This window comes from Myzus persicae, unplaced genomic scaffold (genome assembly GCF_001856785.1).
Source record: "Myzus persicae strain clone G006 unplaced genomic scaffold, MPER_G0061.0, whole genome shotgun sequence".
NCBI lineage: Eukaryota > Metazoa > Arthropoda > Insecta > Hemiptera > Aphididae > Myzus > Myzus persicae.
In genome coordinates, this window is record NW_019104377.1 from 1,061,535 (window position 1) to 1,082,994 (window position 21,460).

General features: G+C 28.7%; 2 protein-coding genes and 1 pseudogene across 3 annotated transcripts; 1 reads left to right on the forward strand and 2 right to left on the reverse strand.

The window, feature by feature from the left end:
- Positions 1 to 377: 377 nt before the first annotated feature.
- On the reverse strand, positions 378 to 3,967 carry LOC111041700 (annotated as a pseudogene).
- Positions 3,968 to 6,280: 2,313 nt separating this feature from the next.
- Positions 6,281 to 9,374, reverse strand: LOC111041639 (protoheme IX farnesyltransferase, mitochondrial). The gene is made up of 9 exons (XM_022325968.1): positions 9,246 to 9,374; positions 8,968 to 9,118; positions 8,688 to 8,898; positions 8,433 to 8,628; positions 7,522 to 7,697; positions 7,233 to 7,415; positions 6,738 to 6,872; positions 6,536 to 6,662; positions 6,281 to 6,470 (listed from the first exon to the last, which is right to left on the reverse strand). The coding sequence occupies exons 2-9, from the start codon at positions 9,058 to 9,060 to the stop codon at positions 6,383 to 6,385; spliced, it is 1,209 nt and encodes a 402-aa protein (XP_022181660.1). The 5' UTR covers positions 9,061 to 9,118; positions 9,246 to 9,374; the 3' UTR covers positions 6,281 to 6,382.
- Positions 9,375 to 9,513: 139 nt separating this feature from the next.
- Positions 9,514 to 18,719, forward strand: LOC111041638 (serine/threonine-protein kinase unc-51). Of its 2 annotated transcripts, none has more exons than XM_022325966.1 (21): positions 9,514 to 9,942; positions 10,105 to 10,240; positions 10,457 to 10,549; positions 11,352 to 11,402; positions 11,481 to 11,513; positions 11,596 to 11,632; positions 11,916 to 11,966; positions 12,031 to 12,156; positions 13,070 to 13,143; positions 13,250 to 13,410; positions 13,486 to 13,670; positions 13,752 to 13,827; positions 14,080 to 14,170; positions 14,929 to 15,018; positions 15,215 to 15,320; positions 15,391 to 15,501; positions 17,767 to 17,816; positions 17,889 to 18,093; positions 18,172 to 18,308; positions 18,370 to 18,505; positions 18,576 to 18,719. In XM_022325966.1, the coding sequence occupies exons 2-21, from the start codon at positions 10,151 to 10,153 to the stop codon at positions 18,662 to 18,664; spliced, it is 1,992 nt and encodes a 663-aa protein (XP_022181658.1). In that variant the 5' UTR covers positions 9,514 to 9,942; positions 10,105 to 10,150; the 3' UTR covers positions 18,665 to 18,719. The 2 variants fall into 2 exon arrangements, with proteins under 2 accessions (XP_022181658.1, XP_022181659.1); XM_022325967.1 differs by having other exon boundaries at positions 10,128 to 10,240.
- The last annotated feature ends 2,741 nt before the right edge of the window (positions 18,720 to 21,460 follow it).

Below are 21,460 nucleotides of genomic sequence, written 5' to 3' on the forward strand. Positions count from 1 at the left end.
CAAATTTATATTTTATTAAATAATATTTTACACGAGTCACACGCTATATACGGGTTAGGTAAAGATAACGATTCGATAAAATAAGGCAATTGCTAGACAACTAGATAACTTAGATAAGTTATTGTGGCATATCGTCAAATCAAATTCAATCAACATTTTTATTATTTTTTTTTTTTAAATACTTTTTAAACACTTTTTTGTACTAATGTTTAATATCCTGAATCCAATATTAATATAAATATAAAAATTAAATTAAAAACCATTTTTAATACATTTTATACTATAATTTTTGGCATTTTATATTCCTTTTTTTTTGCGTTTTAAGTGCATATTTTGCATTTTAAGTGCATATTTTATTGCATATTTTTAACATTTTTAATGCATTTTTAAGGTTTTTTAGTGCATTAAATTCAGAGCCCTACTTATAAGTAAACACGTCAAGATTTAGTATGCATGTGACGAAAAAGGATATATCGTGTATAAATTACAAAGTTCCAGGTATAGGCGTAAACAAGTTTAACAGTAAATATTGATGCGTAAAATATAAGTAGGTACGTACATTTTGTATAACGTGTTAATAGATTAATATAAAAATATTACATAAATTAGGTGAAATAAATTGATTATAGAAAAAATATATATTTTGACCTCAATACCCAAATGTCATCTTTAACGTGATTATTTCACGATCCGAATCAATGCACTCGAAGGTTATTTAACTTCTAAAATACCTTTCAACACAGTAGTGTTTAGTACTCTGAATTTTACACTAATTGTTTTGCGTAGTTGCGTGGCTATAAGCAGTTAGTACTCGTATTGTGGCATGTTTTCATAAGGATAACTGTAGCTCGGTTTGAATGGTCTCCACCCGTAATGATCAGATAGCGGATCATATACGACGTCCTGATTGTTTACCGCAGTCCTCGGTAACGCATTGTTGTTATTCGACTCGAAAGTCTCTCGTGGCTGGGACGCCAATAATTTCTTGTCCAATATCAAGCATTGCACCAAACTCAACGGACAACACCACAAATAAATTAATATTTCTAAAAAACAGATTTCTAAATATTACTTTACTTATCTATAACCGAAAATTGACTATATGTAATACTGCCGTTGTTTACAGATTTAATTTAAATTCTGACATAAAGTGCATTATTATATCATTATAACTTATTGACTATTGTTATATTTTCTCGAAGTATAAAAACATTTAACCTTTTCTAGTTTTCTCTGGTAATAAATAACTAATATAATTGTATCTTGAATATTATTTGTATTAAAAACATCGGTAAGAGTTGTCTTATAACTTAAAAGTTATAATAAATGAGTATGTAGGTATGGGTGCCTAACCTATATTCTATTTTAATTTATACTACTTAACTTAATTATTTAATATAGGCACGTGGTACAAGTAATTTTACAAAGTACCTACCTAGTACCTACATATATTATATTAAATAGTTTGTTTATTTACAAAGAGTGTTATTAATAATACTTTTTTTTATGTACTTACGTAAAAGAAATACTCCAATTACTGAAATAAAAATTAGAAATAAGAAATCCAACACATTAGTTTTTATTAAAATCATAGATGTTATAACCGCATAAAATATGATGAATAATCATATGAATTCAAGAATTATGTATGGAAGTATAAGAATAATTGATTTCTGAAAATAATGAATAATGAATAATGAATAATAAGATACAATTTATTATTTTTAATGACCTAAAAAAATATTAAACGACTGCCTATTTAATAAGATAAGGTACCTTAAAAGCTCCGTATATTAACGCAACACAACTAATAGTATGTACCAAAAAGTAAATCATAATGTTTGTAATATAATTCCTTGGATCTATAAAAATAAAAATAAATTAGAAATACATACCTATAGGATACTCATATAATTTTATTTAATGTTAAACATGCTCATTAAGTAATTTATTTACCACATGTTGAATATTCTATTTTTAATCCTAATCATTGAATCTAACCTATCCATTGTTTATCATCTCGCGTGTGTTCAATTTATTATTATATTATACAATATGGGAGGGAAATGAGATTTTTTATTTTATAAATTGTCTTCCCTCCTCAAAAGCCACACGTATACTTTTCTTGTCATGTCTCTGCTGCCTCCGAAAGTCCGAAACCACTTCTACCGATATTACGGTAATCCCATTCTCGCCAAACTATTTCATAGAACAGTACGGGAGTAACCTACCTACCAGCTAGATACTTTGATTCATAAATATATCAGACAAAAGTACAAAACTTATCAATACACATACATGCATGTATTACATTTGGACAGTATAACATTTTCGACATATGTAGCATTGTAGCTTGAAACGGTCATTTTCCAAGGCTTCAACCGGCATCCAAAACTAAAATTTCTGTGCAGGCCTCATAAAAAGTATACTTAACTAGGTACCTACTTTTATTTATTTTAAAATGTCTAATTGTAACCTTTTTCAACTGCTTTCAAAATCTCTGTCGTATAAATCATGTTATTTGAGTGAAGCATTTTATTGATTTCATAAGAAATGGCATCTGTCATGCTTAAACTCAGAACGCAAACAATTTCGATTATAGTCGACTGTATCTAAAAAAAAATATCCAAAACTAAAATCATTACCTAATGGCTAATTTATAGTTTAAATATATAGTTAATTTCTACAATTGAGTAATACAGAATAAAGATACCAAGTATTACCTACCTATAAATTATAATAACCTCCATATCTTCCAAACCCATTATCAAGGGTTGTCCGTGGTTTATCACCTCGTGTTATCCATGTACTAGGTTTATAATATAATTATAAGTCTCAAAAACTAATCGTTCGAATTTGAATTTAGATAAATCAAACTTTAAAAAAAATATATATTTAACAATTTACGAGAAAAAAGGATGGTTCGTATTTGAAAAGATAAATTGGCATCGGTATAGGACCTTCCTCTAAATGGTATCGAAATCCAAGTATTTAATTTTAAGATAGGTTAGGTGTCTATACTTAAAAGTTCTCAAAATCCGAGTTTGAATAAATTGAGAAATAAATATAAAAGAAAAACTGGGTTCAGGCTTGGTGAATCACCTCATTGAATAATGTTAATATATGTGCTGGACCGACTAGAGATAAGTATAGTGACTCGATATTGTAAATCTGGGGACCTAGTGTAAATTGGTACAAAACATAAACAGTTAGGAAGGTCCCCAATATTTTTATGGTGCTTACCATAGTGGGTACCTATAGATAGGTACTCTGCGTTTAAGAGGAGACTTTTTGTTCACCAGCTTCAATAGTGTGCACTGTGCAGTTAGTTTTGATATTAGAGTGAATTGACCTATTATCAATCTTTTAGGTAAGAACGTTATCTGTGTTGAGCTTTTACAAATATTAATACTTTACATAGGTACTTATAACTCACATAAAAATTAAAATATCGTACAAAATCGATCGAGAGAGAACACATGCTAAAAATTATTCATGCACTTCTGCACCAGTATTCGCCTATTTATAGCTAATCATATAATCATAAACACTAGAATATACCTACCTACGTCCTATACGGCTATCGGGCTATACATCATACACAGAACCTATAGGATATATATGAATGTTTTTTCTGTATAGGTTATAATATATAATTAAACACTTACTATGGATATTAATCCGACGATGATGGTACCGAGACGTAAAGGCAACCATGTACAAAACGTAAACATCAACGGCATTTTGCATTAATTGAAACGTAAGCATAACCATTGAATTGAAATCATTAGACCGATATTAACAGCTTAATATAGGTATGCGCATATATCTATATCGTTCAGGATGTTCCGACTTTATTAACACAAACACAATACTGTTGTACATTATAAACTATAGGAAAATGTAGATACCTAGTTACCTATACGTAGGTACATCAAAACACCCATACAATACTTTACACATTTCCGTGATTGAATGTATTGATTTCCTAATTACATACATATTTCATGTAAATACGAAAATGACATGTTTCGATAATTGAATAACGACTGATCTCAGCCAAGATAATGCCGTAATGGACAATACCCTGTAATATCACAATTCGTAACCTTCAATACCTGCCTACCTATACAGTACATATTATTAAAGTTCAGCTTTAGTCACAAACCCACAAATCAGAATTGAAATTATAGGTACCTATAGAATTTTTACAGTACACCCTAGAAACCGGAATGTATGTCAAACCAAAGCTACAACATTCTAACAATTAATATCCAAAGCCCATGGGTGTACAGAGTATAGATTACCACCATATGTGTATGTATAATGTATTAATATAAACCGATTATGCTTTTCTATCTAAAAAATTAACTGATTGAGAGAGAGAGAGAAATTTGAAGTTTCAATTTATGCACGTATTCGTCGCATTTTTAACAGTATTGTACTACATTACTAACTATACTTACCGAAGTCCTAAGGTTCTACAAATTTCCATATGATTTCATGTGATTTGTTGAAACCTAATTCCCACTTAAATAGTACATTTTTAAGATAAAACAAATATTGAAGCTAATTTGTTTTCAAACAAATAACGTAACTCGAAAAGAGAAGCAATTAAAATTTTTTTGTTTATTATGCAAGTACGTGAAAAAGTGCAAACTATTTTTAATTTTAGTTTTTTTTTTTTTTAATTTGGCTTTATTAGAAGAATTACAATCTATACAAAGTACAATAAGTAAAAGTAATAAATAGTTTTAGTTAAATATTAATTCTTTTATGCGGTAAAATAAAATCCGAAATCCGAATCAAATGCAAAAAGGATTGTTTGAAATATTTCACATTACCTTTGTCGTTGAACACACTGTAATAGGTACTAAGTATACCAACTTACTATACCTACCATCTATACCTACCAATACTTATAGCTATTATTTTAATATCTAAGCTCATTAAGAAATCTATAAGTATAAGCTAGTAGTGTATTAATGCCCATTGATTTTATGATAGATACCAATTTAGTCTTATTATTTATTATAATGGTTTTTTTCTGGTTGTAAAACAACTCTGAGAAATCATTTGGATATTTTTTTAATTTTCCTAAGTGTTGGAGCTATTTATTTACCTGCAGACAATTTTAATAAAATATGAGTCGCATTCCTCAAAATCATTATTTAAATGTGATGATTGATGATTGTTTTTAAATTTATTATAGCTGTAAGCAAAAAGAGACAAGTGTTACAGTACTTTTACAAAATTTAACCATAACTTAAGACATACAAATGTAACCAGTTCAATCCTTACTAGTATGGTGATTTTCTTATGAATGTAAATTTGTACCATTTATTCTAAAAACTTAAAAGCTTAAATCGTCTATTTAATAAAAGATTTATTTTTATTTTTCTTACCCTTGCTGCAGCTAGGCGCTGACAAGAAGGCTCTTACTAGAAACACAATACTACCAAACTTGAAATTTTGGGAATAAAAATTATATTATTACTTATTTAACTTTTAATTATTTTGATTATTTTGACTATTGTTTTGTTGTTACATATTTTATTCTTTATATTTTATTTATTTTACTAGCTATTTTATATTGTAATTAACGCTACTATTTGAATTATTGTTAAGCCGAAAGTGTCATATGCATAAATAGATAAATAATTATTACTTAGAAGAGCAAACATTTTTACGACACTAGTAATCATAGCTTTACAGAAAAGAATATTTGATTAGTGGTTAAATATATTTAAAAAGTCACTGAATTTAATAATAAAAGTGACCTTAACAACGTACAACTTATTTTCTGAATACAATTTTAAAAATACCCAAATGATTTTCAGAGTTGTTTTACAACCAGAAAAAAAACCATTATAATAAATAATAAGACTAAATTGGTATCTACCATAAAATCAATGGGCATTAATGTACTTCTAGCTTATACTTATACATTTCGTAATGAGCTTAGACATTTAAATAATAGCTATAAGTATAGGTAGGTATAGTAAGTTGGTATACCTAGTACCTAGAAATAAGTCAATTTAAAAAAGAGGTACTTCATTCCAGTCCTGAAGTTGATAAAAAATATAAAATAATTAAGGTCACAAATTTAGTTTATTGACAGGGGTGTTGTGGTTCTACAAAGGCTTTTACAAAAATTATTTTACTTCTAACACAATTATGTTTAAAATTATTAAATGGTATAATGACCATCATTTTCTTGAATAAATTTTTAAAAAAAAATGATGAAATTATTAATATTTTTAGTATTAAAAACAACATATAATTCAACAAAATTCCTTTATTCTGTTTATTTAACATCAAAACTGAAATTAAATAATTAGTAACAATGAAGAAACTAAGATACATCTAAACAATGTATAAATTATAATGGTTCGGCTTTTTTAAAAATTGAACTAATGATTTTTTCATCCTTGTTAACTGTGATTACTTCACTATTTTCTTTTTGTTTGCTGTAAAATTTAAAATACATTTTATACTGATGTATCATACTACTTTGTTTTTAGATATTATGTACCTGTTTCCTGACCATAAACCATGTTTATTGACGAGTAATAATATCATCAAGGCTGGTAAATGTATAAGTGAAAATCTAAATAAGTTACGCGAAGTCTTACTGTCAGAATTTTGATGAAATTTCCATGCTGTCAAAAAAATATTATACATAAATATACGTATACAAATTAAATGTTCTTAATACAAACACCAAATATACATACCTAAGTACACAAAATAGGCATTTAAAGGAGAAACAGCAATCGCAAAATAAATGTTAGTCAATTCACATAATGGTGCTGCACAACACAAACCAAAAATTCCAATAGTGTAACGTAATGCTGTTCTTCTACATAAACCTTTATCAACATGAAAAAAAAAAAAAATAAATATGTGTATATATTATGATGTATAGAAAATCTTAGGGATGTCATGAGTGAAAAACGAGTTAAGAAAAGAGCAAAAAAGAGCCTATGTCACTTAAGGGACTCCTGTTTAAATTGTTTGACAAATTGAGTAGGTAGAGTCTAAGTGGACAGTAAAAGAATGATTTGTCAGATAAGATTTAATTTTAAAAAAATAAGGGGCGGGTAGGAACTTTTTAAGATTGGACATTAGTCCGTAGTGCCAAATCTGATTGAAAGCTTGGGAGATGTCTAGGAATACTGTTGTACATTTATATTTTTGATTATAAGGAAAATAAATAAATTGATTTAAACCTGGGTTAGTAACAGACATCATTCTGTAACCAGCTCTTGAGTAATCTGGTCTAAGATTCCAAGAAAGTGCATTAAAATGTGGAAACTGCCACGCAAAAAGTAGACCAGCGAGTAATAAACCACCAGAGTCTATCACACCACCTGTACAACCTGCCCATCCCATTAAAGGTGGAATCGCACCAACTAGAAATACAACAATTAATTATATAATGATTAATACATAAGATTTAGCACAATATATACACCAACACTACCAAATATATAACAATAATATTTAATATTTAATTACCTACAGAACCAATCCATGTATTTAAAATACTTAGACGTTTCATTGGTGTATAAATGGATGTGTATAAAAACAGATTTGCAGCACCCAAAGCAGCAGTTACAGGATTTACGCCATAATATAAAGTTGCTAATCCCAATGATCCACTAACTGCCGCAAACGTAAGAGCATGTATTGGTCTACACAATTAAAATTAAATTAAAATCTAATAAAGCAACTGAGTACTGAGTAATATCATTTTTGTTAAAATATATAATATATTTGTCTTCTTCAAATACTTTCATTAATTTTTATTCATATTTATAATCTAAGTATAATATAAATTATCATCAGTTTAATAATCGCTACCACAGTAAGTGATTTACAATACATCTAATAATAATACTAACTGTTTTTAAGTAGATTTAACAACCATAATAATAATTATAAGATATAATTTTGTACCCTCATCTCGGAGTCATTAAATAATTATTACAATTGAATATTTTGTAATGAAATCTATACAAATTTGAATTAGTATATACCTGCCACTGGTTGAAATTAATAGTTCAATTTGATACAATAAAATATTAATATCTTGGCGACTCAGGTAACAACACATGCCAAATACTACCAAGGCTCTTGACAAGTTGAACCAATGACCATAGTAACAAATATTAGTTGTCATTTGTCATATTTGAATCTTAGCCATATACACTATATTATTTAATAAAATCTTGATGGTTTATAGCATAGGCTATTAGTAAACAGTAATGAAAGTTTCATACAAAATTGTACTATTAAACATAATATGGAATATATAACTTAAAACTGAGTGCCAGATATTCTAGACATTTTATAAGTTTGAATTGATATTTTATAGGTACATGGAATAAAATAAAATTGTTATACTTGTTTGAATTATCATTACTTACGTTAATATACCTCGGACCAGTAACCGATTCTTAGTTCTAGACATTTGAGCATCAAATGGGACTTCATGATATTGATTAATAGAATTTGCTGCTCCAGATACCATACCAGTACCAACACTGCAAAGTATGAATGTTACTAAGTCAAATGGACCAGGTGCTATCGCATAACCAGCCATTGTCGTTACAACCACCAAACCTAATAAAATGAAACAGAAATTAATTTATAACACAATATTGTGCAATAAACATTTTTACTTGTTAGTCGACTTTTTGAAAGTTTTAAATAATGTTGATGTAAATCTTTCAAATCTATTCTTGATTCTGTCCATTCTTTGTCACTGAGTTTTTTTTCAATAACAGGTTCTAGTACTGCCGGTGGTCTAATGTCTGGCGATATGGGTATATGCTTATCAACTGTAATGTTAGTAGCAATAAGTGGCTTTGGTTTCAATGTTGATTGCGAAATCTATTTTAAGTCAAAATAATTAAATACTTTGTAGTTGATTACGATGAATTACCTATGCAAATTACTTACCTGTCTTCTAATAAATGAACATGTCAAACAAGTATAGGCGTTTTTGTTGATCTGAAAACCATCGCGTTGAATGGCCCTTACAAGATGATACATGATGTATTTTATACTTCTCTGACTGACTAAAAAGCTCAATCATTTTTATTCAATGAGCCTGTAAAATAAAAATTTTTACTGTGACCTCCAAAACAACAAACAATGATTAAAATAAATGTCAAACAGCAAAACACCAGTTCTAACAGTCAGACATACAAACATTTATGAGCACTCCACTAACATACCTGAAAAAACCAGACCCATTGAACATGTGAAAATCGTTTTATGCAGTCTTCAAATGTTCAAAATGTATTCAATGATCGAGTCAAATGCGGTCTACTGTCTACCACAAATAATCCAAAAAGAATTCTAATCACTGATCTTACGAAAAATTAGTTTAAATTACGTTGTTGATAACAATTCGTTTCAATAACACGTTCCCAACTTCATGTCATACTGTAGTTAATAGTTATTCATCTCGACTTTTGCAAACTTTTTTTAGGTATATACCTAATAATAGTCAGTGTTATTATTATTTATTCATCTACTAGGCTCTTTGTACAAAAACCATGAACTACAACTGACTACAACGACGTGATAAGTTCATGTAAAACACTAGATAAAATATGATAATGTCCATCAACATTTAATAATATGTGAATTTTGCGATTAAGTCTCGACTATACATTTATACTGTTGTTGCCATTACCATAAAAGAAATGGTAGTTAATACTTAATATCGTGTACGGGATTTGAGAACACGGAATGTTAACTATCATTATCTAATTTGTTTTAAAAACATTTAAATATTATACATTATCATGTAATCGAGTCAACACCATACCTATTTAGTTTGTGTACTGTTATAGAATAACTTTTTGAGATCTTACAACTAACTCTTACGCATTTAATAATACCTAGGTATACCATCTTGCATTTGTGGTAAGTTTTCATTCATAATTATTTATTTGAATTTACCCATAAACAAATAATGAATAAACTGAAGACGTTATTTAAGTGCAATTAAATAACGCTCCAGATTTACCTTGGCTTTTGAGAGCCAGGCTTATTGATACATTAATGTGTTCTATTTATCTATTATAGCATCCAAATATTAATTATTTTAGAATCCAGTTATTGAATAAGAAAAATGGAAGTTATTGGTGATTATGAATACAACAGTGCCAATCGCTTGGGACTTGGAGCTTTTGCTATTGTCTTCAAGGGACGCTCTAGGAAAGTAAGTCACTATACAAATTATAGGATTCTTAAAAATAATTGTTAAACAATTAAATGATCTAAGCAACAAAATATTCAGATCAAGGTTTATTCACTAATATTTTTGAATAACATATTCAAAAATTATTACCTATTTAAAATAGTAATTAGTAATTACAAATGAAAATAGCATAAATGTCAAAATAATTTTTCTATACTATACATTTTGTTTTAACAGAAACCTGATATGGACGTAGCTGTTAAAACAATAATGAAGAAAAATATACCAAAAACTCAAAGCCTATTAAAGAAAGAAATAGATATTCTAAGGGTAAGTATTAAAATTTATGTTTTTTATTTGTTATAAATTATCCTTAAAACATAACTTATTTAAAATTAAAGTACTTTTAAAAATAATAGCTTGCTTCCTAAAATGTTATCGTATAGTTATACACGTATACAATTATGTTTCATTTATACAGCTCACTTTTTAGTAACTTATTTTTTATGTTCTTTCAATTATGTGATTAGCCCCAATTATGAAGCTTCATCAAGAACCAATGAGTTAGTGTCACCTGCATTTCTTTCAAATTTGAAAAATAATTCATGAAATTTAATTTTTGAATAACAAATTTTTTTAGATTTCAATAAAATATCACGATTTTATTTTAAGTTTTTTTGTTTTATGTAACTCATTGAGTAACCACTGTTTTATTTGTTCCCGGCAATTAAATCTTTATACTAAAATAGATGTTGAGACACTGACCAGTGTATCTTATTCCTATACATGGTCTAGTGAGTGTGCAGGGTTTGAAAATAGGTGGCGTTACATTTGCATGCTACACATCTCCTAGTTTTTCGCTTTCATTAATATTAGGCATTGTCATTTATTAAATTGCAGCTGTTAATGTCTGTGTTATTGCTACGCATCTCTCCACATTTTCATGAGACATTTTTTAACTAGTATATTTATTATTTGATAGCTGTTAGTTTAATAAGTGTTTTAGATAACACCTTACTTCAATCTTCCACTGTATAAACTATAACAATGATCCAATGATATATTTTATTTATTAACATGTAATAATATTTAATATATTGTAATATGTAGTTAACAATAATGTTTATTTTAGAAATTAACAGTTCTTCAACACGATAATGTTGTACATCTTCTAGAATGCCTGGTAAGTTATATGTTAATACTTAATACTATTAAATTCAATTAATTTAGCTAAAAATATTGTTATTTATAATATGTTTAGGATACTGATGAAGCATTTCATTTGGTTATGGAAGTATGGATGTCAACATTCACATTAATTTAAAACTATTATATTATATTAAACACTTGAATTAATATGTTGTGAATTTTTTTAGTATTGCAATGGCGGGGATTTACAGGATTATTTAAATGGTATTTCTATGAATTTATTAATATTTGGCCGAAAATTTAATTTGTATTAAAAATTGTTGTTTGTTAATGCTAATTTTAAATAGCTATTAAATTATATTTATTTTATTACAATAAACTTTCTCTAGATGGAAAAATATTTACTTTTACAATTCTAAAATAGAATAAAAAATAAAAATTTCAGAATGATTAAAAATTTATCAGAATACTTGTTTTTATCAAAATAATAATAATATGTGAATATTTGTATAATGGTTTAAAATTGTGTTTTTTTTTTCTTGTCCAGTTAAAGGATGCTTAAGTGAAGACACAATACAAGTATTTTTAAGACAACTTGGTAAGTTATAATTATATTACTTTGATAAAAAAAAGTTAAATATTCTAATTCTTTTGTATTTCAGCTGGAGCAATGTATGAATTTAATAAACAAGGAATACTTCATAGAGACTTAAAGCCTCAAAACATCCTATTGAAGTTTTCTGGAGAAACCCGTTATCCAGAGCCTAATCAAATCACTCTTAAAATTGGTAATTACTAATTGGTAGTTTTACTTATCATTATTTGTATTAAAAATAAAATACTCGTGTTGTATGCTACCTACTGAAAAATATGATGTACTTAATTTTATATATGTTATATTTTTATTTAATTTTATGACGGAAAAGTACGCGTGACTTGAATTATTAGGATAAACAGCATATTATAAAAGTCGTACAATACTATAATAGCTGAACAGTTATAAAACTGGTAAATTACCGGTAAATATCCCACAAGAACTTCTTTTAGATATTAAATTGTTTAAGTTTGTGTTATGTCTTTCCACCAAGCAGTGATAAGCAATAAATTTACTAAAAGAAGAATAGCAGCGGTCCATTAAAACTCAACACGAAAATGTATTTGAAGTTTTCTGGTATGATGTAAATACAGCACCATATTATTACATAATAAAATAGTTGACAATGATGATCATCAGCAATACATTCAGACATTAAGTACATTTTAGCTTAATAAATAGTTATTATTTATTAATCAGTATGGAAAAATGGTAAACACCCATATATTTTTTTGGTAGGTAGCATCCTATCATAAAACACTACTATAGAATTTAAACATTTTTAACCAAACTCTGTCTGGCAAGAGACCATGACAGTTCTGCGCATACAGACTGACGACGGAGATTTGTTTCCCCTTCTCTGGGTGTTCTGAAGATGACCATTGTTAAGACGAATGTCCAGTCGTTAGAGCTTGCAGTCGGTCGTTGGATGGTCTAAGGGAGAACACCAGGCTGGGTAAACAAGTGGATGCACAAAACTGGACCAATTTTGGTCGGCACGCCGCACATTCTCTTGCTTGACAGAGTATACCGATGATTAAAAGTTCATTTTAAACACTCATGTATACCTACTGTATAGTTATTGATCTGTAAACACCTTTTCTTAGCTGATTTTGGGTTTGCTCGATGCTTGGATGAAGGAGTAATGGCAGCTACAATGTGTGGTTCTCCTATGTACATGGTAAATTTATATAATTTGATTTGTTTTAAGACTAATTCAACCAGCTTATAAATAAAATTTAAAATTCATTTTTTTCAATTTGTATTTGATTGTATGTACAATTTAGGCTCCTGAAGTAATTATGTCACTACAGTATGATGCTAAGGCGGATTTGTGGAGCTTAGGTACAATCATATTTCAATGCTTAGCTGGTAAAGCTCCATTCTTCGCAAATTCACCTGCAGGATTGAAACAAATTTATGAAAAAACTAGCAATTTAATGCCGAAGTATATTTGATTAGCAAAATACCAAAATTTAGTGAAGAACAAATTATTTTTATTTTTATTTTTGTTGAATCTTAGAATTCCTCCAGGAACATCGTCAGATTTATCAAACTTATTGTTTGGTCTTCTCAAGAGAAATCCAAAAGATAGAATATCATTTGAGACCTTTTTTGATCATCCTTTTTTAAGAATGAAACCTCCACCAGTTACTATGCCGTCTCCACTTGCTAACAGCCCCAAAACGCCATCTGGATTTGATCAAGGTCAGTTTAACAGTTAATGCTTTTATTGTTATTAATGTTAAACAGCTAAAATAAATAAATTGTTTCAACTCAAAATTCTAGGTTATCAATATTCCGTCAGTCCTGATCTTTCTGATGAATATGTAATAGTGCCTTCAAACATACCTGCATACCATCAGTAAGTCATCTGATTGAATTATTGTATAATTAAGAACAAGGCAATTTAAAAAAATAAAACTGATATATGAATTAAGTATTAATATCTATATGTAGTTATCATATATTGTTATATATATTAAAAATTATAATATGAACAAATATTAAAAATTGAATTAACTTAAACTTGTACCTGTAATTAATTAATTTTTTAATTAGTTGCCTCTTGAGTTATTTTGTTTTTATTCTATTGTTGTCTCTTTTCTTTTCATAGCGAGAAAGACATAAGTGCTAGTCCTCCAAGACCAAGTACACTTTCAATACAAACTCAACAAGATTACAATAATCCACGATCTCCATTGAGAGTAAGTTTATAGACTGAAAAATTGTTTATAGTTTAAAAAGAAAAAATAATTTCTTCTCATTTTTAATGAACTGCATTTGTGCACAGTGGCATGATATATATTTTTATTTTAGTTTATTGTGTGGTGCAAATAGAGGGAGGGGGATTAAGTTTTAACCAACATAAAAAAAAAATATATATATACTGGTGATGTACTATATATTTCCTGATTTTCTCTAACAGGGTTCTACTATACTTCTAAAACAATATCAAAAGACTATATTTTATTTTGCTAATTACATAGTACATGTTAAACATAATCCACTTGATTATCTAATTGATTGCTTAACAACTAAATTGACAACTAACTTACTTATATGATAAATTGAACACAATTTCTAAAGCTTTAACATAAAAAGATAAATGATTCAATTTTATTACTATATTAAAAATTATACTGATTAGACTAAAAAGAATAAATAATGATTAATAATTTATATATTTATATTTATTTATATTTTTGTTATTCACTTTGGAACAAAGTTATAAATACATATACAAATCACGTGTTAGACAAGTTAGAGATTACTGATAAATTATAATAATACCATCTATGCAAGGTATTTGTTTAAATATAAAAATAATTACATTACATTTGTTGATTGCTGTAATATTTAGCTAAATTGAAATCGATTAATTTTGAATAACTTGCATGAATACTTTTGTGAAATATTTGCAGTTTAAGATTTTCAATATAATATTAAAATTTAAATATTTTAGTCTGTACCTAGATCTCAGCCGATTACAATGAATCCAAGAACTTCAAAGAATATATGTGGGCCAGATTTTTCTTCTATATCTCCACCATCAGTAAGTAGTTTTTATGTTTATTATTATACCATTTATGTAAGATTTAACTAGTTCTTTTGGTAATGTCAATATGGTGTAATGTAGCACATGTATAATATTTTGAGAGTCTAAAAATACACATATTTCAGCTGTTTTTCTGTTTTAATACATTAAAATAACCTGTCTTTATTTACCTTTCTTTATTGAAAAATTCAAGGTTCAGTTTATGCTCGGAACTCCTCCATCAGGAAGAAGAATATCAGAAACGCCACCATATAATACATGGAACTTTACACCAACAAGTTCTCCATTAAAGAAATCGGGTAAATAATGTACTAACTTTGAGGTATTAAAATTGTTATTAATTTTATGTTTATACTCTGTTGTTTTTAGTTCTAAGTTCGCCAATTTTGAACACACAACAATTTACATTTAACACAAACCAAAAAATAGGAACAGTCGGCCTGCCTTTCAGTAATAATAACCGCACTATGACTTTGCCTGGTACATATAAATATTATTAATCTGATTAAGTTATTTAGCGTCTTAGTTCCTCAAAAAAGCTAGACATTAATTTGTTGCAGTGGTGGTCAAGTGATTTTGCTATGGTGGGTGAAGAGGATGTGACTGATTTTTTAACATGCACTATATGGTCATTAAAAATATAATTTATACTATCATAAATATTGAAAAAATGCCACAAAGGGCTTTATCCTTATCATCCACCCCTCCATTATTTGATTGCCACTGATTTTTTAATGTTTATCTTGCTCCTTGTGAGAGGGTGGTTGATATGATAAGAAAGGATTTAGGCATAAAATGACTGGTTGTTAGAGTAAGGGTTCAGGGTTAAAATGATTTAATAGGGGATGTGCTTTTACATTATTATTATTTATTAGTGGTAGTGTTGTAGTAAACATCAATTTTATCATTGAAAATTGTTTTTGGTGGGTCATTTAAGAAGTTTTTTTTTTTTTTTTTATTAAAAGAGAATATATACAATCTGTATTAACTATACAATGAGTAATATGGTTGATTTATTATATATACAAAACTGGACGGCTTGATGGAAGGGAGTGTCCAAGCAACACTACTTCAATTCTAGACTTTTGTTTATGTTTTTATTTTTATTTTTATTTTTTTTATTTGTTGAGGAGGTCCCTGGGCCAATTTCGCTTTAGGCGACGTGGAGGGTTATCTGGGAGAGTGACGGATGAGAGATTGGAAATGAGTGGATTAGGGTGGTTTACTGTGTTATTGTGAAATAATTTATAGTAATGGGAGGCTAGGGTGCTTATGTATGGGATATTAAGGTCAGAGTGGAGTGATAGGTTGCTGACGTACCAGGGTGCGTTTGTGAGGAGACGAAGACAAATTGATTGGAAGGATTGGAATTTTTGAATGTTGGATTTTTTGGAGGTGCCCCATAGCTGTATTCCGTAAGTCATTGAAGGGCGGAGAATTTGTTTATAGATTAGGAGTTTTGTGTTGAGTGGGAGATTAGATCTAAGAAGGTGTTTCATTTTGTGGAGTTTAAAGTTGAGTGATTTCCTTTTTTCTTTTATGTGAACTGCCCAAGTGAGTTTACTGTCGAGGTGGACTCCTAGGTAACGGGTGGCTTGTGCTTTGGGAATCGTGTCGTTGTTGATAGTCATGGGGGGGCTATGGTCTGGACGTAGAGTAAAGGTTATGTGGGTAGATTTATTTGGATTTATTTTGATTCTCCACAAGTTGAACCAGTTTTGTAGTTCGTTGAGATGGGATTGAAGATTATCAGATGCTATGGTTAGGTCAACATTAGTTGATATTATGCCTGTGTCATCTGCGAAAGTAGCAAGAGTGGTGTTCTCGAAGTGAGGAATGTCGGAGGTAAATATATTGTAAAGAGTAGGTGCTAGAATACTTCCCTGGGGGACGCCTGCTTTTATGTAGTGGATTTGTGAGAACTCGTCCTCGCAGCGAACGACAAAGGACCGGTTATGAAGGAAAGATTTTATAATTAAAAACAGGGGGGCTGGTAGAAAACGTATTTTAAATAGTAGACCTTCGTGCCAAACGCGATCGAACGCCTGAGCTACGTCGAGAAAGACGCCAGTGGAGTACTGTTTGTTTTCGAGAGTTTGTGCAATTATGTCGATTAGTCTGTGAACTTGATGGATAGACGAATGTTTATTTTTGAAACCGAATTGAGTGTGGGGGATTATATTATGGCTTTCTAATATAGGGTTTAATCGCTTTAGTATAATCTTTTCTAGAATTTTTGAGAATGAAGGTAAGAGGCTGATAGGACGGTATGAGGAAGGCAGGTCAGGAGGTTTATCAGGTTTTGGAATTAGAATAATTATGGAGTGTTTCCAAGAACGAGGAATGTGGGAGAGACGAAGAATTGAGTTGAGGATGAACGTTAAGAGAAGAATGGCTTTTTTGGGCAAGTGTTTTATTTAAGAAGTTAAAGCTCTTTTTAGACATCAATCAGTTAATTGGGTGGATGGATGAGTATAGGAAGATATATAAGCCAGTCAGTCACAAACATTGTAAGTCTGATTATACGTGTGAGGTGATAGAAGACTGGATAAACACAGTATGTTTGAGTATGCCTGTATTCTCTGGTTTAAAAAAAAATATTGGTATTATAATATAATATTGAATTCTGTTTGTATTTTGAACTTAATAATATTGTTTTCGATTTTGACCCCTTATACTGTTTATACCTAGTTATTTCAAATATTAAGAACAATAATCATTATTTTTAAACATTTGTTTATTTAGAACTTGGAAATATAACTTTTCCAGAACTTCCGCAAGAAACAATATTAGAAGTAAAACTAAAATTACTAATTACATAAATTATTTTGAAAATACCTTAATTGTACAATTATTTTACATTTTAGAAAGAACACATAGAAACATTAGCCAAACTTAATTTTGTATTGGCATTGGTTGAATGCATTGTTGAATGTGCTTCTCCTAAAAGACCACGTTATGAACGATTAGTGCTTTTAATCAGAGCATTACAATTACTTAGTTCTAGCTTAAGTATTGCTACGTCGGAACTCAAAGCTGGTCGATTACAACCTTCGACAAATGTTAAAAATGGTGAGAATAAATTAACAACAATTGTTATCGGCACATAATTTTAATTTTAATGAAAAACTTTGCTCATTTTATTTTTAGTGGTACAACAGCTTAATGAAACTTTTCATAAAGTTTTGGACGACTGTAAACAAATTAATGTACCAAATATGCTACACAATACATCATCATCTACTACAACTGCTGAGAAGTTATTGTATGATTATGCTGTTGAAATTGTAAGTAATTGTTGATCTCATATTTACAATTGGTTTTTTTCTTACAATAATTGTTTTTTAGTGTGCAAAAGCAGCATTAAAAGAACTGGGCAACACACCATATGATTATTTTAAATCTTATCAGACAGCTCAAATACTCTTACATAGTTTATCCCAGCAAGTAAACTCTCCAAGCGACAAAGAAATATTAACACGATGTAATAAATGCATGATGATTTGTATGATTTTAATATAAATGAATTCAAATATTTTTTTTATATTACACAGATCGAGATGCAGTAGAAAAAAGATTGTCTATATTGCAAGACCAAGGTTATGTTTACTCAAATACGGTTAACGGCAACAATTCAACTTAATTAACTGATAAATGATAAAAATGTGCTTACTAATTCTTCAGAATGTTCTAGTCCTTTTCTCTTTTTTTTGTATTTATATGTAAAAATGTGTTGTTTGACATAGTCTGTCCTAATTTCTTAACTGAACAAAATCATTGAAACTATAATATTCACGTTAACAGCCTTATCTCTATGTATTAAGTAATAACTTTTATTATTCATTATGTAAAAAGCTTATAATTTTGATACACAATTTTTATTATTTGTATTTATATATTTCTAAATTATAATAATCCCATACATAATTTAGTTAATTAAGTTACAATACCAATTTACATAATTGGCCAATATTTGGTAAACAGTGATTTATACATAATTCAATAATATTTATTTACTGTATATTAGAAAGTTATCTTTTATTGCTCTATGAGAAGCTTTGTAAATACATTTTTACTGTAATATTCTATAATTCTATTATGTTTGTGAAATTATACTAATCAATTGTATAAAGTATATAATATCAGATGTATTGATAAAAATAAACTATGTATTAATATTCAAAAATTAGAAACAAATTTTACAATAGATACCTATACTGCTATATTTGAAAATAATGAAAAAATATCAAATTAAAAGTTTTTTTGAAAATATCTGTAAGAGTTTATTACTGTATGAGTATTGAGTAATCAACTATACTCTATTCCAAAGAAGTCTGGAAAAATGTACAACGAAAACACGTCCGGTTTCGCATAAGTGTGTCACGTTATCTGTCAGTGGCCTGATCACAAGGAGTAACTGAATCTGTAGCCAATCACATCGGACCTGCATGTGCAATTTTTTCCAGACTTTTTGGAATAGAGTATAGATGCCCCTAATCCTACTGATTTTCTATCTCTTACCTATTTATAATCCGCATTGCGTACATATTATTATTGTAACTAATTTAATTAAATTCCTTGAAATGTAACAATGATAATCATGGAATTAAAAAAAAAATAATTCCAAGTAACATTTGATTAAAACCAATAAAATGCCTCCGTCAAAAGTGAATCACAACTTCTTGTCACTATAGTAAAGCTGTGAATGTTGGGAGACAAAACATTATTATCACCAGATTATTACTTAATAGTTATTTGGCCATGATCAATGGAAACCTAGATATTTTTATATTATACCTACTAACAAAATACAAGACCTCGATCAAGGTCCAATGAATACGTATTTACACATTGTGTTATGCAATACAAATAATAAAAATACAATCATGGCCAGGTGTGGCGTGGTGGTTGGCCGCAGTCCCTAATCTGTTTCAGGCATCGTCCAGCGTCGCTAGCTAGCAGGTGGGTGACCACCTGGATTTTTAGCTACGAATACTGGCCTCACAATTCACATACGCACGTGTAACTCAAAACCAACCATGAATCTACATAAAATTCTTTTGGCTATAGTTGCCAACGCTTTAGAGTTTAGACCGATAAAAATAAGAACACAATTCTACATTGTTTAAGATATTATAGTTCATAGTAATAACTAACAATACGTGTGTAAGTTGAGATATTATAAATTCTAGAACTGTTATAATAATTATTTTAGTGGTGTCGGTTGTTGGTGGTGGAATGAGGGAGAATTTACTTCCCAGATCATGCTTCAAGAAATCCAAAATACAATCATTTGAATTATTATTAATAATATATTTATAAAGTTGTTCCAAATCTCAACATCTTCCAATATTTTTACAAAACATATGAAGCTAAAAACAATTATAAGCTTTTGCTTTTAAGAGGACGTTCCTCCTGAAAGTTTTGTCTCCAACTTCCAAGTGATCAAGTATATCTTACAAGTATGAAACTTATTAAACAGATTTTCATTCAGCAGTTATTATGAGTGTTAAGTAAGTCAGAAAAAGGTTCATAAGCCTATTGATAGTTGAAACTGTGGTGATGGTAGTGGACTATCATTACTGGTCGTGAGCTTTACAATGATCTTTTCCTACTAACTACCAAGGTATTCGATATTGTATAAACGTGACAATGAAAGAAAATATTGAAATATTAGGCACAAAGGACTAATAAAGGTACAACGGATAATTTGAACCTAATTAATTGTCATAATTTTTAAGCAAAGCCGGGCGGATAGCGTTGTACCAGTACCTATAATTATTAAAGATTTGTTAACAAAGAACAATTAATGATTTCTTTACCACAAAAATGATAAAAATTGGTTTTATAATATAACAAAATACTAACATAAAAATTAGTTAGAGTTGGTGGTATATAAAGAGTTTTTGTAGGGTTTTCAATATTTATAAATCGTTGTAAATAAAAAATTTATAAGGTCTTTCGATTAAATTTAAAAATTATATTGCAATAAAATTCTAAATAGATTACACCTTCCCACTTCTTTCCATATTGCACATTTGCACTAAATCTATTCTTTCCCAGTTACCCACATATTTACAAAGACCAAAACAGAGATATAACTATGTCTTTACAGATTAAAGTTTATTTGTATTTAAACCTTTTTGGTTGACTGCCGTCCCAGCTTAAAACACAAATTAATTTAATATTAAACATTATTTTATTTCCTCCATAAAATGGCAAAATGCTTTTACCATTCCAATGATTATACATTTATAAATAATGCTTTTACGTATAAGAGCCAGTGAACATTTTTTAATTTAATTTTTGAGCCCATGATAAACTTCATTCATTTTTATAAATGTTTTAATGCATTGAAGGAATATGACCTCAGATCATATTTTTTTTCATTAATATAACTTAAGTTGGATTTTTGTGTATACATTTTTTAAATATTGAC

Excerpts from the sequence above, each read along its gene's own strand:
- LOC111041639 (XM_022325968.1), bottom strand. The coding sequence starts at position 9,060 with ATGTATCATCTTGTAAGGGCCATTCAACGCGATGGTTTTCAGATCAAC. Across the intron at positions 7,416-7,521 it reads TACATGGATTGGTTCTGTAG|TTGGTGCGATTCCACCTTTA; the intron begins GTAATTAAATAT and ends TTGTATTTCTAG. Across the intron at positions 6,663-6,737 it reads TGCCTATTTTGTGTACTTAG|CATGGAAATTTCATCAAAAT; the intron begins GTATGTATATTT and ends TTTTTTTGACAG.
- LOC111041638 (XM_022325966.1), top strand. The coding sequence starts at position 10,151 with ATGGAAGTTATTGGTGATTATGAATACAACAGTGCCAATCGCTTGGGA. Across the intron at positions 13,411-13,485 it reads ACTAGCAATTTAATGCCGAA|AATTCCTCCAGGAACATCGT; the intron begins GTATATTTGATT and ends GTTGAATCTTAG. Across the intron at positions 15,502-17,766 it reads CCGCACTATGACTTTGCCTG|AACTTGGAAATATAACTTTT; the intron begins GTACATATAAAT and ends TTGTTTATTTAG.